General features: G+C 35.7%; 1 protein-coding gene across 2 annotated transcripts; it reads right to left on the bottom strand.

Annotated features, from left to right (window-relative positions):
* Window positions 1–2123: 2123 nt before the first annotated feature.
* On the bottom strand, window positions 2124–15013 carry LOC141835197 (DNA-directed RNA polymerases II, IV and V subunit 9A-like). 2 transcript variants are annotated; one of them, XM_074722629.1, is made up of 5 exons: window positions 14938–15013; window positions 14841–14904; window positions 14700–14775; window positions 12361–12519; window positions 2124–2344 (listed from the first exon to the last, which is right to left on the bottom strand). In XM_074722629.1, the coding sequence occupies exons 2-5, from the start codon at window positions 14867–14869 to the stop codon at window positions 2264–2266; spliced, it is 345 nt and encodes a 114-aa protein (XP_074578730.1). In that variant the 5' UTR covers window positions 14870–14904; window positions 14938–15013; the 3' UTR covers window positions 2124–2263. The 2 variants fall into 2 exon arrangements, with proteins under 2 accessions (XP_074578730.1, XP_074578729.1); XM_074722628.1 differs by having other exon boundaries at window positions 14841–14991.
* Between the last annotated feature and the right edge of the window lie 206 nt (window positions 15014–15219).

The raw sequence follows: 15219 nt of genomic DNA, 5'->3' as shown, positions 1-15219 counted from the left end.
CTAGTGCCTTCATCATGGCTAGTCTTTTGTAATATTTGACGAAAAATAGAAATATTCAGAAAATTCAAGCTATTTTACATGATTCTGAGTTCTAAGAACAACGAACTATCAGAGAAAAGAATTCATTAGAAATGTTCAAAAGTAATGCTAAGTTTGGGATCAACTATATTTTTTTGGTAGTGCAGTTTGGGAGCTACAGACAACTCTCACAGAAGAAGCAACTTGGTTGGGGAAATGATTTTTAAGCACGCCACTTTCATTTGTTGTCTGAAAAAAAATGTGAATAGAGGCAAGTAGATTCACTCATCCAATTTTGTGGGAGAAGTAGATTTCTTGAGTTAGATAGTAGCTTCTCCAATTTTGCTAAGAAAGGAAAGAACAAGCAAAGATGTAGTTTATACATTTGCTGTTATTTCAATCCACATTTCTTCTCGTAATTCAGGGAAAGACTTGCATTTACTTCCCAAGTACACAAAACTTTTTGGCACTTTCTTTTCTTCGCTTCCCTCTCTCACAACTCTCGGCCTTTCACTTTCTTCTCTCAAGTAAGCATACCGTAAAGTAGAAGCGGTCATTGTGAATGGACAGCCCAAGTCATCCTCAAACAGCTAGATGCGGAGCTACTAAATCGGAAAATTATTAAGATCGTTACGATCGCTAGAGGAAGATGAATAGTATAAATCAAATATATAAATAAAGATAAAAATAAATATAATATAAATAAATTATTTACATAAGAGATCTTTGCTTTGCTCATTGCTTTAGATTGTTCTTTGAAAGTCTGTAATTTAACAATATTCGCTCACAAACTTTTCAAAAACTATCATTAAATTTTTACAAAATCTTTTTTTATAGAGTTGTTGTTCGTGACTGAAATCTACCTAACAATCAACTAATTGCTCCTCTGCAATTGACTGTTATATTGCAATTTGAATGTTGCTCTACTTTGTCTGCTCAATGACTCCATTCAACTCAGCATCCAAGTCAATCATCACAGTCAACTGATCTTCACCCTAGTAGTCGTTTGTAGGTATCAATCGATTACCAGTAATCAACTACAAAATTTTTTATGTTGTTTCTCAGTTGATCAATTGAGTTCATCAATCAACTATACCATCAATCGATTAATAATCATTAACAATCGACTGCTGCTATGCTAGAAAACTCACTCAAATCCCGAATTCATGATTTCGAATTCATCAATTGACTATTACTTCCATATCAATCGGCTAATATCTTATTTTCAATCATACTAAGGTTGAATTCTACCCTTATCTAGTATACAATCGACTCTAATCTACTATGATTTCCTTTGTATAATATCCAATTAATCTTAACCTGTCAAAACTTCTCAATTACCAAACCTCCAATCCTCTTTGACTTGTTTGGACTTCCCATCTCATGTCTAATATTCAATCCTCCATGACTTGTTAAGACCACTCACACGTCAAACATTCGGTCCTTTATAATCAATTAGAACTTCACTTATATATCTAATATCTAATCCTTTCTCTACTGTCAAATACCTACTCAATTTTAACATACTTCCTATTTGATGTATTGCTCAACCATCAAACATATTAATCAAATATTAAAATTTAACTCGAACTTAATCAATCTTGTTCAGAGATCGATTGCACTAACAAAAATCACCTCCCAATAAATATAAGGTATCAACAAAAGCACAATACAGTGTGTGCTAAGACAAGGACATAATCACCTTGTCGCCACCAAAGGCATGGTTCAGCTCCTAAAGTCGAGGACCGGCCATCTTTAAACTTGTTCTGCCAATGGCTTTGCCTCTCCAATTGAAGAAGAGATACAGATGCGGAGTGCCCTCTGAGAAATCCCACAAAAGGTACAAAGATTCAATCCAAGACTAATTTGAATTACAGGGCATTGTTTAGATCTCTATTTTGACTTGTTTTTGACTTAGAAGATATTGAGATATCCTAAATCCGTGAGTCCCTGAATGATGCATATCACTGGATGCGTATGGAATTATTTTTGTAGCTTAGACTTTATTTCCCCTTTTTTATTTGAATATCCTACATCACCAGTGAACCTGGATGCGTAAACCCACTTTTGATTTACAGATACAAAGATAGTTGTGTTCGCTAAACTCAGGATAAGGAGAGACTTACTCCATTGAAATAATTATATGTTCAGAAGGAAATCCAGGAGGTACATAGCTTTTCAACACAGAATTGCTAAAAAAAAAGGCTTCAATTCAGCTCCAGATTTCAGTAGCAGGTTTGCCCCATCAGTCTCTCCATCTATGCCCACAACTTGGATTGCAGCATATGAAGAACAGAGTCAAGCCCTCCTCTCCCTTCGAAGGTGCCTATAAATCAATCAAATTGATCACCGAGCTATCAGAAACTTTTTGGGGTAGAAAAAAAAACAGCTATGCGAGTTCTGAGTATTTTGTTCAGCCAGCACTTAATACAATAGCCTTGGAATTCTGAGTTTTCATGTAGGTAATAACTTGCAAGACAGAAAATATTTTTGATCTAATTCAGGATCGCATTACAACTTATGGTAACAACCAAATTAAATGCACATAAAGGCCTAAATGGAACAATGAACACCATGGTAGTTGGTTGCAATCAGATTCCTTTGGGGCCATGAAAATACATAATTTTGGGATGCAGTGAAAAGGAGGAAGCTAGAAAAAAAAATACTGAGACATCAAAACAAAAACATAGCGAATTCAAAACACACTACACATGAGTCTGATACAAAAACAATAACCAGAGAATTGTTTAGCTCAAAGTTTTAAAGCAATGAACCCAAAGTTAGCTTGGATTGCATCATTAGTCATGCACAAGCATCAATTCAATGAGTGACCATTCAAATGATTTAATGAAGACAGTATGCATCCAATCTCTAATTTTAGATACTTTATGCTAAGTTCTTGATACCAAGAGTCTTATGTTCAAAATAAATAAATAAATGATCAAACATTGGGAAGTGACTAAACCTTGTTTGGACTTGAACTGAGCTTGAATTACAGTGAAATTGGATAAATTATGGTTGAATTAGATGATTTGGATCCAATTCAGTTGAATTTTTTTTCTGTTCACTTGGTCTAGAGTTTTGAGGTGTTTATATATTTGAGGGGTTGTTTGATTTCCCAAATTATCTGTCCAGTACAACTCCCACTCCTCTCCTTCGTATCTTTTTTTTTTACCAAGCATTCTCCCTCCCTCTCCTGAGACTTCAACCCCCGTCGCTGCTGCCGCTGTCACCTACATTGACCCCTTCTTTCTCATGGCAGCACTAAGCCATCACCATCTCTACCTAAAGCAACAATCATTGATGTTGTCACTGTCATTGCCACCTACATCAACCTCTTCTTGTTGCTGCCCTAAGCTGTCCTGCTTTCATCTCCTACCCAAAGCAGCAACCATGCCGCCTCACTGCCCAAAACTAATTGTCACTTGTCGGCATCAGCAACCGCCTCCATCCTGATTGGGAACTAACAGTGATGTAGTTGATTTATCTCTAGGCAACAATGATCTCCTCCTTAGGGCACCAAGACTTCTTCCATTGCTTGGCATTGTTAAAATCCTTGAATGGCTGGATTCCGCTTCGAGCAGAAATTAATCAATGGGAAAACCTTCAAACAATTCACCTTTAATTTGAGCCTTGTTTCTCCCAAGCGTTATGCTCTTAGCTTCAACTATTTTGGTCCCTTCCATTGCTGCGCTTTTGTTTTCATCAATGCTTCTGATAGGGGACCATCTTCAGTAAGTACTCATTTTTTTGTGCTGCTCTTGATTCGATTCCTTGCCACTGCAGAGTTGTTAGTTTAAGATTGGGGTTGACCTTGCATATCTTGATTCTTTCCCTTCTTTGCAGTGCTATAATTTGACACTCATTGAGAATTTTTGGGAGCATAGGCATTCATCTTGCAAATTTAATTGGATTTCTGTTATCAGAATCGGATCTCACCATTCGTGAGTAGCATTGGATGAATTGTGATTGAATGTCGATCCTTCTCCTTTCAATGATTGGTTGGGGGCAAGATAAACTTTCTTGATGTGACAATATATTCATAGCGTTGAGTCATAATCGATAATTGTTCCCATTCACATCTTGCATATCTAGTTGCTAGCAGAACCTCGAGGTGGTTAGAATTAATAGCAGGTGGTGCAGATTTTTGTTTTTTTGAGGTGGTTTTTTTACTTGTTTCATTATACTATTAAATGTGGGGAAGTAGATGATATAATTATGCAGTGGTTTGAAAAATAGAATTATTTCCATAATTGCTTTACCCTTGTTGCTTAACATATGCTTTCAGTAATTTGACTTTAGTTGATCTTGGTGTTATTTATCTCTCCTTGTTCCTTTTTAGATACTTGTTATGATAAAGATGGAAACAAATGGTAATCCCTTAAAAGTGAATGAACTCCCTTGAGAATCTACGAGAAACTAAATGCGTAACTATATTACCTAATCAAGATAAATTACTTATATCTTAGAGCTTCAGCTCCACACTTTGAAACAAGGTAAATGACTATTTATACTGAATTAATAAATCCAAAAATAAATCACCTATACTATAAAGCTTTGGCTCCACGCTCTAAAAAGGGTTGTGTAGCTAAAATTACTTGCGATATAGAGCTTTGCCTTCACGCTCTAAAAGGGCTACGTGATTACATATGCAAATTAACAAAACTATGAATGTGTTACTTATATCATAGAGCTTTGGCTCCATGCTCTTAAAGACCTACATGACTAATTGTGTTGAACCAAGAAAATGATGGAATTCTTACACTTTAGAGCTTTGGTGTGTGTGTGTGTATGTGTGTGTGTGTGTGTGTGTGACTAATTATGTTGAACCAAGAAAATGATGAATGCATTACTTATACCATAGAGCTTTGGCTCTATGCTCTTAAACACCTACATGACTAATTATGTTGAACCAAGAAAACGATGGAATTCTTATACTTTAGAGCTTTAGTGTGTGTGTGCGCGTGTGCGTGTGACTAATTATGTTGAACCAAGAAAATGATGGAATTCTTATACTTTAGAGCTTTGGTGTGTGTGATTAATTATGTTGAACCAAGAAAATGTGTGTGTGTGTGTGTGTGTAAGAGCTTTGGTGTGTGTGTGTGAGACTAATTATGTTGAACCAAGAAAATGTGTGTGTGTGGATTCCCTTTATAAAAGAATACTTGAAAGAGCATAAAAGAAAAAACACAACAATGATGAAATTGAAGAAAAATTTGTGTGTGTGTGTGTGTGGCTTCCCTTTATAAAAGAATACTTGAAAGAGCATAAAAGAAAAAACACAACAATGATGAAATTGAAGAAAAATTTAAAAGTTTTTTTGTGATAAGCAATTAATGTTGTTAAATTGGTAAAAAAAAAATGATAACCTTGATTATTGATGCAGGAGCATCCAGCAGCACGATTAATTTATGTCCTTTGATACAGCTATATCCTCCTCCAAAATGTGACGAGAAGAAATCAAGACTACCAATCTCTCTTTTGGGCCTTGAAGAAGGACGATCGAGACTACCGACACCGAAAATGATCAACCCATGGCCTCCTGACGCAGTTGGCACGATTGGATTGCAGCACTATGGTTCACTCGAACGGGATCGTCAAAATTCTAAATTTGGTCTTTTGACTTTTTCTTTTATTTGTTTTAAATTTTCAGGATTAGTTTTCTTTTCTAAACATTAGTTTAGATTTTATCTTTTTTATTAGTTTTCTTTTCAAAACTTTAGATTTTATCTTTTTAGGTTTTTTTTACTTTTTTTTTATGTTTCAACTTTTTATTTCTTAGGCTATTTAAACAAAGTAGGGCTCTTGTAAACGAGGTTTTTAATTTAATAATATTTTCGACAATGTCGTTTATTTCCTTATCTCCTGGAATTCTTCCGAATTAACAGGTTTTAGAAAATTGATTTCCAACGTTCGTAATCGATCAACGGAATCAATATTGCCCATAAGATAATCGCTATCCCACCCGACGTCAGTTGGTATCAGAGCTCTTAGTTTTCATGGATGGTCATCGTAGTCCTGATTGTGATCGTGATAAGTAGGTCTCGACTGAAGAAGCCTCACACTGTGATCGTAGCACCCGAGATACACGAGATATTTGAAGATCTATAGAGACAAGTCACGGAGTTATTCTAGTGTCTAACGACGCAAGATTTTGAAGATCGTGAGGTATGTGGTCAAGATCGTGATAGGCAAGTTCCGGCTGAGGAAGCCTCACACTGTAATCGTAGTGCACGAAATCTTAAAGGTCGAAAGTTTTTTTCTTTTTACTTGGATAAAATTTTTCTTGAGAAAGATATGGACGACAAGATCGAAATAGTCAGTGATCCAATTTATGACAAAGACGAGATCAAGTCAACTAGCGAGCCAGTATACGACAAGATACTTTATGATGATAATTGCGAGATTTTGATCATTTCTGAGATTCTAGATGATAGATTATCTGAGGATGCAGTGCATGTTCCATCAACAGTACAACAGTCACCCATAGATTTGATTGAGTTAATGATAGAAGATCTTCCTCCCGTTCTACCACTTACGAGACAACTTTTGATTTATCAACACTTACAAAATTTTTTTATCTTAAAGACACTAACTTGAACTCGAGGACAAGTTCTTTTCAACCTGGGGCATCTGATACAAGAGCATCCAGCAACACGATTAGTTTATGTCCTCTAATATAGCTATACTCCCGTCCGAGATGTGACGAGAAGAAATCGAGGCCATCAGCCTCCCTTTTGGGCCTTGAAAAAAGACGATCGGAACTACCGACAAAGAAGATGACTAACCCATGGCCTCCTGACGCGATTGGCACAATCAAATTGCAGCACTATGGTTCACTCAAACTAGGTCGTCAAAACTCTAAATTTAGTCTTTTAACTTTTTCTTTTATTTGTTTTAAATTTTTAGGATTAGTTTTCTTTTCTAAAAATTAATTTAGATTTATCTTTTTTATTAGTTTTCTTTTCAAAACTTTAGATTTTATCTTTTTTGGTTTTTTCACTTTTGCTTTTTTCCGTTTCAACTTTTTTTTATTTCTTAGGCTATTTAAACAGAGTAGGGCTCTTGTAAAAGAGGTTTTTGGTTTAATAATATTTTTGATAATGTTGTTTATTTATCTATGTCCTGGTATTCTTCCAAATTACCAGGCTTTAGAAGATTGATAAAATTGCCCGCAGGATAATCACTATCCGGTTCGTCTTTAATTATTCATTATTTGTTAGATTCTTTTGTGAGATATTGTATGTCATGCACTTCTCTTTTATATCCACTTTTCATTTTATGCTCACGTTTTAGAGTTTTTTATTTTCAATTTTTTATAATAAATTTGTGAATAGTGTCGATGAAGTTTTTTCATAGGTATGCATTTAGTTAGTTTAATTAGCTTTTGTCTATATTTTTGCTCTACCATTATTGCAGTTCACACGTGGCGAACAAAGTTAATTTCATGATAAGCCTATCTCGTGCGGAGTATAGCAAAGAGGCTATTGACTCATAGCTCATTACTGAATGAAGCTATACCTCATATCGTGCATCATATGGAGTATAAAAACTATAAAACCATTCTTGCATATTTAATCATTTATTGAATACTTACAAAACATGGATAGAAATCAAACCTTCTTAAGCTATTTGGGATTTCTCTTATGGCCAAGCTTCATTGGGATGTATCAATCACTTCTATGTAACATTGTTACCGAAATGAGTGAGGGTTAGTGCTTTGGGTTCGACTTATACCTTTGAAAATCTACTCATCAAGCTGATGTTGAAAGACTTCAACTAGTTATCATAACCTTAATATGTGATTCTCAATTTGCCTTCATCAAAAACAAGAGCACCAATGATTTCTTTATGTGTGCCTTAGAAATCACAAATTGGTGCCAGATCAGAGATTAGGAGAAATCAGTGGTTATAAAATCGAATTATGAGAAGGCTTCGATAATGTGAATTTGGAAACCTTGGAGTGTATCGTCAAAGTGGGAGTTTTTTCTAGCTAGATGATTTATGGGATCTTGGTCATTATTTCCAGTGCAGACAAGGTGACCATCACAAATGCCAAGTCTGTCCATCTTTTCCATGTATGAGGGCCTATGGTAAGGTATTCCCTTATCCTTGTACCTTTTCATTCTTTTGACAGACACTCTACACTATATTTTAAGGAGGGAGCAAATGTTAAGGTTTAATAAGGGAGTTGCTAAACGCTTCGGTTTTCAAATTCTTCAATACTCCGTCAATATACTATTATTTCTAGAACTAATCCTCAGATGATCCTTTACCTTCGCATTTTAGTTAGCTTTCTCCATGTTCAGTGGATTAAAGATCATATGTAATAGATCTTCCTTGGCATATATTGGAGAACCAGAAACCATGATCAGATCTTAGCTGATATATTCGGGTGTTCTTACTAATCTTTGCTGATGTCTTATCTCAGGTTTCAACTTGGCACAAGACCAAACAGGATATACTGGGAGAAGCTATTGGATAAGGTTTCTAGGGATTAGATCCATAGCAAAGGGACTTTCTCTCCCTAGGTGGCAGGTTAAATCTTCTAAATATTGTACTAACTTCCACAATATTGTTTCCATGCTCTGTGTGCATCCTACCAGAATGAATGAGAACTAGAATGGAAAGCATTCGATGTTCATTTCAGCAGAACAGTCGGCAGGGTTCTACCATCTCACTAGTACGGTACTTGGCAGCTTGGTAGATGTCTGCAAACCAACGGCATTGGTAGGCTTAGGGATTCTTCATTTGCATGATTTTAATATAGCACTTTTATGCCGCTGGTGGTGGCAACTGCTTGACAGCTCCAGTGTTGTTGTGGCACATCATCAGTACAACCTACTTCCCAAACAAGCTTTAAGAGATTGCACATCCAGATCAGCTGTGGTCCTTCTTGTGGAAATGCATCTGGTAGGCTCATGATTTTTGTGTGTTGAACCTCTCGGTTAAACCACACAATCATCCAATTTTGTGCTTTAGCATAGTGAATGGAAGCACATTGCTAAAATGGGACTTCTGCGACTTGTTTTCAGTCTGCAACTCTCAAGGTTAGTTATTAGAACAACATAACATTGAGTCACCTACAGCTGGCTTTTTTTGTTTTCAAGACCAGTGACTTTGTCAGATCTTGCTGCCATTACTCTCAGAATTTGAAGCATTCAGTCAGGAGAAGGTGTGTCAGTATGGATATTGAGGTGGAATGAAAATGGTCCAATTTTGGTCAAATCTGCATGCCATATGCTCTTATTCAGAGGGAGGGCTGATCATTGGTGTGCTACAGTGTGGAGCTCCTCACCCATCATGGTTAAAGTTTTTTGCTGGCTCATGCTGCAGACCAAGCTTAACACCAGGACCATACTGAGAAGAAAGCAGGTGCATCTGGAATCTTTCACTTGTATTTGCTGCTTAGAACATACTGAATCCAGAGAATCTTTTCTTGTCCTCAATGCATCTCTAGTTGGATGGCAGATAATTCAGTCTATTCAGGATCGCTCTACCCAGAGAATCTTTACTTCTCCCGTAAATGCATCTCTAGTTGGCTGGCGGATAATTGGGTCTTCTCACCCCTTATGTGATTCCCGATCCTGGTCCTTCCTACTGGCCCGGATTAACCGTAGCCAACTCACCCCTCCGTCTCTTTTATGCATCTCCCTCGCCGCCGAATACCCTCACTGTCGAATTGGCTGGCGGATAATTGGGTCTTCATTTAATCACGATGGGACATTCCCTCTACCCAAGGTTTTTCGATAGAGGCTTGGCTGCATGTATGGCCTTCCTACTCAGCAGAACTTCATTCAAGGTGGTATCCAGACGTAGCTTTAACACAACGGGTCAACCATGGTGCCATATGGTGCCATATGCTCTCCCAATGCCTAAAGATTTTCCAAATGATCCATCAAGATTCAAGATCAGGCAGATATGTTAAGAAATTGGCAAGAGATTCTACAACTCACGAGTCATCAGATTCCATCTTCAGAATGAGCTACCTACCTTCTTTGCTTGAGAAATCTGGTCCTGAAATTGGTGATAGATTCTACAACTCAGGAGTCATCAGGTTCAATCCTAAAAATGAGCTACCTACCTTCTTTGCTTGAGAAATCTGGTGTCAGCCACTTGGTAGCTCTCCTCAACTCCTGCTTGTAAACATCAGTGATCAAGGGTCATGTGTTGTTTCTTCTTCTTATAACCCTAATAATTTTGTACCTGTATTTATCTAACAAAAAACCAAATGGGCAATATGACTCACTCAAAATCCTTTTCTAAAATCAGACCTAATCACTGACAGAAATAGGCGACCAGTTGGCAGAATAACTGCCAGACAACACAATCTGACAGATACAAATCCTGAAAATTTTCAGTTTTCAATTCTTCAACCCAATGGATTTAGCACTTCTTCAACAATTCAATTTAACACCTCAACAATACACATACTCCTATATAATAGAAAGAAAACTACTCTTTAACCTTGGATCACTTGAGGTAGTTTCAAGTGAATGTGGAGCTTTTATTCTGCAATTTATGATCAATATTAGTCCAGTTGACTCTTTTCCTTATTGAGACTGTTTTCTACATTTACACCATGTTTCCTACTAGGGAAGAAAAGTGCAGAAGAGAGATGGATAGGAAAATATGTTGATAGAGGGAGGATAAGAAAATCACTCTCCTTTGTATGCTTTGAAGGGAAGAAAACCAAGAGAGAAATCTTTCTTTTATTTCCTTGAAGAGAAGGAAAGAGAGAGACGATTTAATTTTTCATTTTAAAAAATGCAAAAAATATAAAATCAACAAAAAGCAATAATTTTATTCTTTTAAGGTTTTAGCCTGCATTTGAGCTAGATTATGATTTTTTGTTAGATTTGGGTGGAAGCTATTCGTAGAAACCAGGAGAATTAGTTTTTTACCTGGTGTTTCCTTCCCTCGCCTAAGGAAATGGAGGGAGAGGTGAGCCCCACCCACTTTTTCCCTAGGGTAGGCCCTTCCATAGGTGATTCCCCCCAACTAAACACACCCTTAACCAACAAGTGTTAGGAGAGGCTCTGCAATTGAGATTATCATTCATGGTTTTATGTACCATCCTTTAGTCTTGTAAGTTGGTTGTGAGGAGAATCTATTATAAGCAGGCCAAGAGCATAACCTCAAATAGTGTATTAGCAATGACCACAAGTTATAGAGCTTTTGTTGTGTCGTTCTTTAGTTCCAAGACTCAAGGTATTGGCTAAGAATTACTAGCATTTAGTCAAGTTCGGGAGGTTGGAAGAGCTAAATTATTTCACGATAGTTGTCTACCCTTGTGTGGTTTTTTCTTCCATTTCACTTAATCAAACCCTCCTTTCAGCATCAATCTAATGTTGGTGGAACCACCTTTTATCCTGAGTTGTCTGGAAAGTCAGACGACTATCTCAAGTTATGCTAGAAAGTCAAAAGAGTTTTCCCCCAAGCTGCACATTGGACAAATAAGACTTTAAGGAACGTTTCAGATTATAACATAATACAGAACTTATATAGGAAGAGTATATTAGCTTTTGTAACTTTTCACCTATTTTTATATGCCTCAAAGGGCATCGGGATGATGACACATAGTTGGTCATGGAAACTTCTATAGCACGGTTGTGTGACAGTTTACTCTGTTGGAATCCAACTTAATAGATGATGATGTGGATGACACATCAACAAGTACGCAACAATCAAAGAAGTGGGTATGATATTTGTCATGTTGTTATTGATGGTTATAGATTTGGTTAAAACCTTTGGGTACTTCTAATGCAAGGGGTGTATTTTCGATTTATTGGGTTTTTCCTTCCTGCTAGCACTGTAGTAGATAAAGGTGTTGCTGCTTGTAAGATGATCTCTTTCCAATACCATGAGTTTTCATTAATAGTTTCTCTTTGTAAGAAAAAAGAAAATTGACTAATTACTTTCTAATAAGCTTACAGTCCTTTTCACTTAATAACCAACTTGTTCAGAAAATTAAACAAATCATCTAACATTTGACTAACCACAAAATAGAAGTATCTCAAATAACTGATCATACTTTCAACTAAAACAGTCCTACAAGGTGGGCTCTTCATTCCCAAACTCAATTAGATCAAGAACATAAACATCCTAAGCTGCAGCATTAAAGATGTTTGTCTCAGAAATAACAAGCTATTCAATAAATTATCATCTAAAATAAATCATGCATGAAGAATCCAATGAAGTTCCAGGCAATGATAAATAGTAGCAGAGTGATTAACACATTAATAATACTATCTTAACTAAACAAACATATAATGACTTAAACTAATGAGATAGATGCCAATCCTTCATAGTTAGAAAACAATGAAAGATAATATATTTCACCTGGAAGAAGACAGCCTCTGGGTGATTACAGTTGGAACATCTAACATTCCTTGTGCGAGGTAGAGCCGGATCAGAGGCTGCATCCTGTAGCAATTGAGACCTTTCACCAACAGAATGATTTATTTCCATCTTGTAGACACAGGTATCCTCAGCAACTTCCTGTGAAGAAAACAAGAAGCATGACTAAAAATGACAGAAAACAAAGGTAATCATTTAGAATGACTACGATACATGATGTTATAATTGTTGGAAATTCATAACCAATTGGTTGAATAAGGACATAGAAGGTTGTTTCGCCAGTAGATCATCATAAACCAATTTACTGAATGAATGAAAAATTAATGTCTGAGACCATTTGCGATATGAAGGGCTGGTCCATTTTTATAGGACGAAGATATTAACTTGAATACAAGCGAGGTTCATGAATGTGGATACACACACTAATTTGAATATGCGTGAAAGTCAACTTTCATAAGACTATTAAGGACTGAGAAGAATGAGATAAATTAATCAATTATTCTCAATTAATTATTAGAATTAATTAATTAATTGAAATGAATAGGCATGAGCATTTCTCATGTCATACACGGTATTCATTGACATACAAAAAGCTTATGACAAAGTCTCGAGAAAAATTATGTAAAGAATTCTAGAAACTAAAGGTGTTAGCATAGTATATATTGAAATTAAAGATGTATATAAGGATATAACGACAAAAATGAAAACCCTAGGCAGATTAACCGAAATGTTTTCAATAAAATTAGAGTTACATCAAAATCAACTCTAAATCTCTATCTTTTTACACTGATCATGGATGAACTCATTAGACATCTCCAAAATACATTACCATGGTGTATATTGTTTGCAGATGATATTGTTTTGGTAGATGAGATGCGTAAATGAGGAAATGCTAAGCTTGAATCTTAGCGGAAAAAATGAAAGATTTTAAGATTAGCAGAGTAAAGATAGAATATATGAATTTAAATTCGGTAATATTAAATGTAGTAAGACAATTGTTAAGATAGCAAATAGCAAGTTACATGTAACTAAGAGTTTAAATATTTAGAATTGTTTTTACAAAAGGATGGAGGGGTTGAGAGAGATATCTTACATAGAATGGTTGAAATTGAGGAGAATGTTGTATTCTTTGTGATAGTAAAGTACATCTAAAATTTAAAAGAAAATTTTATAAAATAGCAATTAGACCAGCTATGTTATATATAACTAAATGTTAAGTTATGACTCAAGCACACAAATAGAAGATGAGAATTACAGAGATAAGAATGTTAAGATGAATGTGCAGACATACGAAGATGAACAGGATAAGAAGTCATAATATCAAAGAAAAGTTGGGATTGTGCATATTGAGGCAAACTTCGAGAAACACATTTAAAATAGTACAGATATGTACTTAAACAATCCATAAATGCTCTAGTTAAGCAATATGAAATTATAACAAATACATATATTAAACAAGGAAGAGAAAGACCAAAGAAGATTTAATTAGCAACGATAAAATAGGATAAAGTTTATTTAAATATAGATGATAATATATTAAGAGATAGAGACCAATATCATAAGAGGATTTATATAACCAGACCTCATCTAGTGGGATAAGGTTTAGTTGTTATTATTGTATCTTTTATTACACTATCATTAAGTGGGGTAACTCTTGATAAATCAAATTTCACCCTGAGTCATAACATTGTGTGGATAAAGCACTTATGTCAAAAATCAACCTAACTTGAACTCCCATAAGTTATATTTGCTGCAAAATCACTTCAGGTCTAACAAAAAGGTTTTAGATACCATGAAGTCTGGATCACAACCAAAGCCAGTGAGTTTGTACAACAACAAGAAAAAAAAACATATTAAGTATGCTTTCAAGAGTATAAGGTATTATCCAGTACTAGAAATACTTCAAACCACTTTGCCAAGAGCTCTACTACAAATCCAAAGCATATCCAAGGAGCATTGGTCTATAATATTGTTCTATCTGTGAGGCTGTCAGCTAGAAAATAGATCAAACAATTTAAGTCATCAAATGACGAGGGCATACACGTTTGCTTGGCGAAAACCAACTAATAGGCTATTACTGGAGAATAAAACGAGCGGAAACCCCTCTTCCCCGTTTCAATGCCATACAAAAGGGCGAAAAGTTCTTAAGAGTCAATCTTTCCCTCCTTCTCTACTTACACAAAAGCAAGTAGGAAATTCGATCTTTGTTAGATCCTGTTCCGTAATTCACCGATTACACGTAGCTTAAAGGGAAACAAAAGACGCTGCAATAGCATTGGCCAATAAAGCAGTGTAAAGAGAGGAGGAGGGCAGAACCACACCTGATAGCTGCAGTTGCGGCAGGCGAAAAGGAGGATCATTTCTTCCTTGTTTTCCTTCGGATACAGCACATTGTTGCTGGAGAAATCAAAAAAGAAAGCGGTAAGAGGATGAAGACGATTTGAGAGGGGGGGAGGGCTGACCATTCACGGCAGAATTTCATCACGCTCATCTTTTCCGCTCGCTTGCCGTTCTCAGTCCAGTTCTTTTCCGCTCGCTTGCCGTTCTCAGTCCAGTTCTGCGATCGCTTGAATTCTCGTCTTTATCAGAAAAATAAAGAGTCCGTCGAATTGCGTGGATTAAACCCTAACGGTGGCTCGTGGGAACCGTAGTGTGTTGGTAGCTGGAATTCAGGATTTTTTTTTTATATTCAATATTTATTAAATTCAATAATTCTATTTTATCTTAATCAATAATTATATATTAAAAATAAATTTAATTTAAATTATCATATAATTTTGATTATATTACTATCAAATAATCACATAATCAAAATAATAAAATATAAAATATAATTTAATT

The sequence above is a fragment of the Curcuma longa genome, chromosome 9, assembly GCF_044706935.1.
Source record: "Curcuma longa cultivar G26 ecotype Majalengka, Jawa Barat chromosome 9, ITB_CL_G26_1.1, whole genome shotgun sequence".
In the NCBI taxonomy this organism is placed as follows: domain Eukaryota; kingdom Viridiplantae; phylum Streptophyta; class Magnoliopsida; order Zingiberales; family Zingiberaceae; genus Curcuma; species Curcuma longa.
This window is presented reverse-complemented; position numbering and strand designations above follow the sequence as displayed.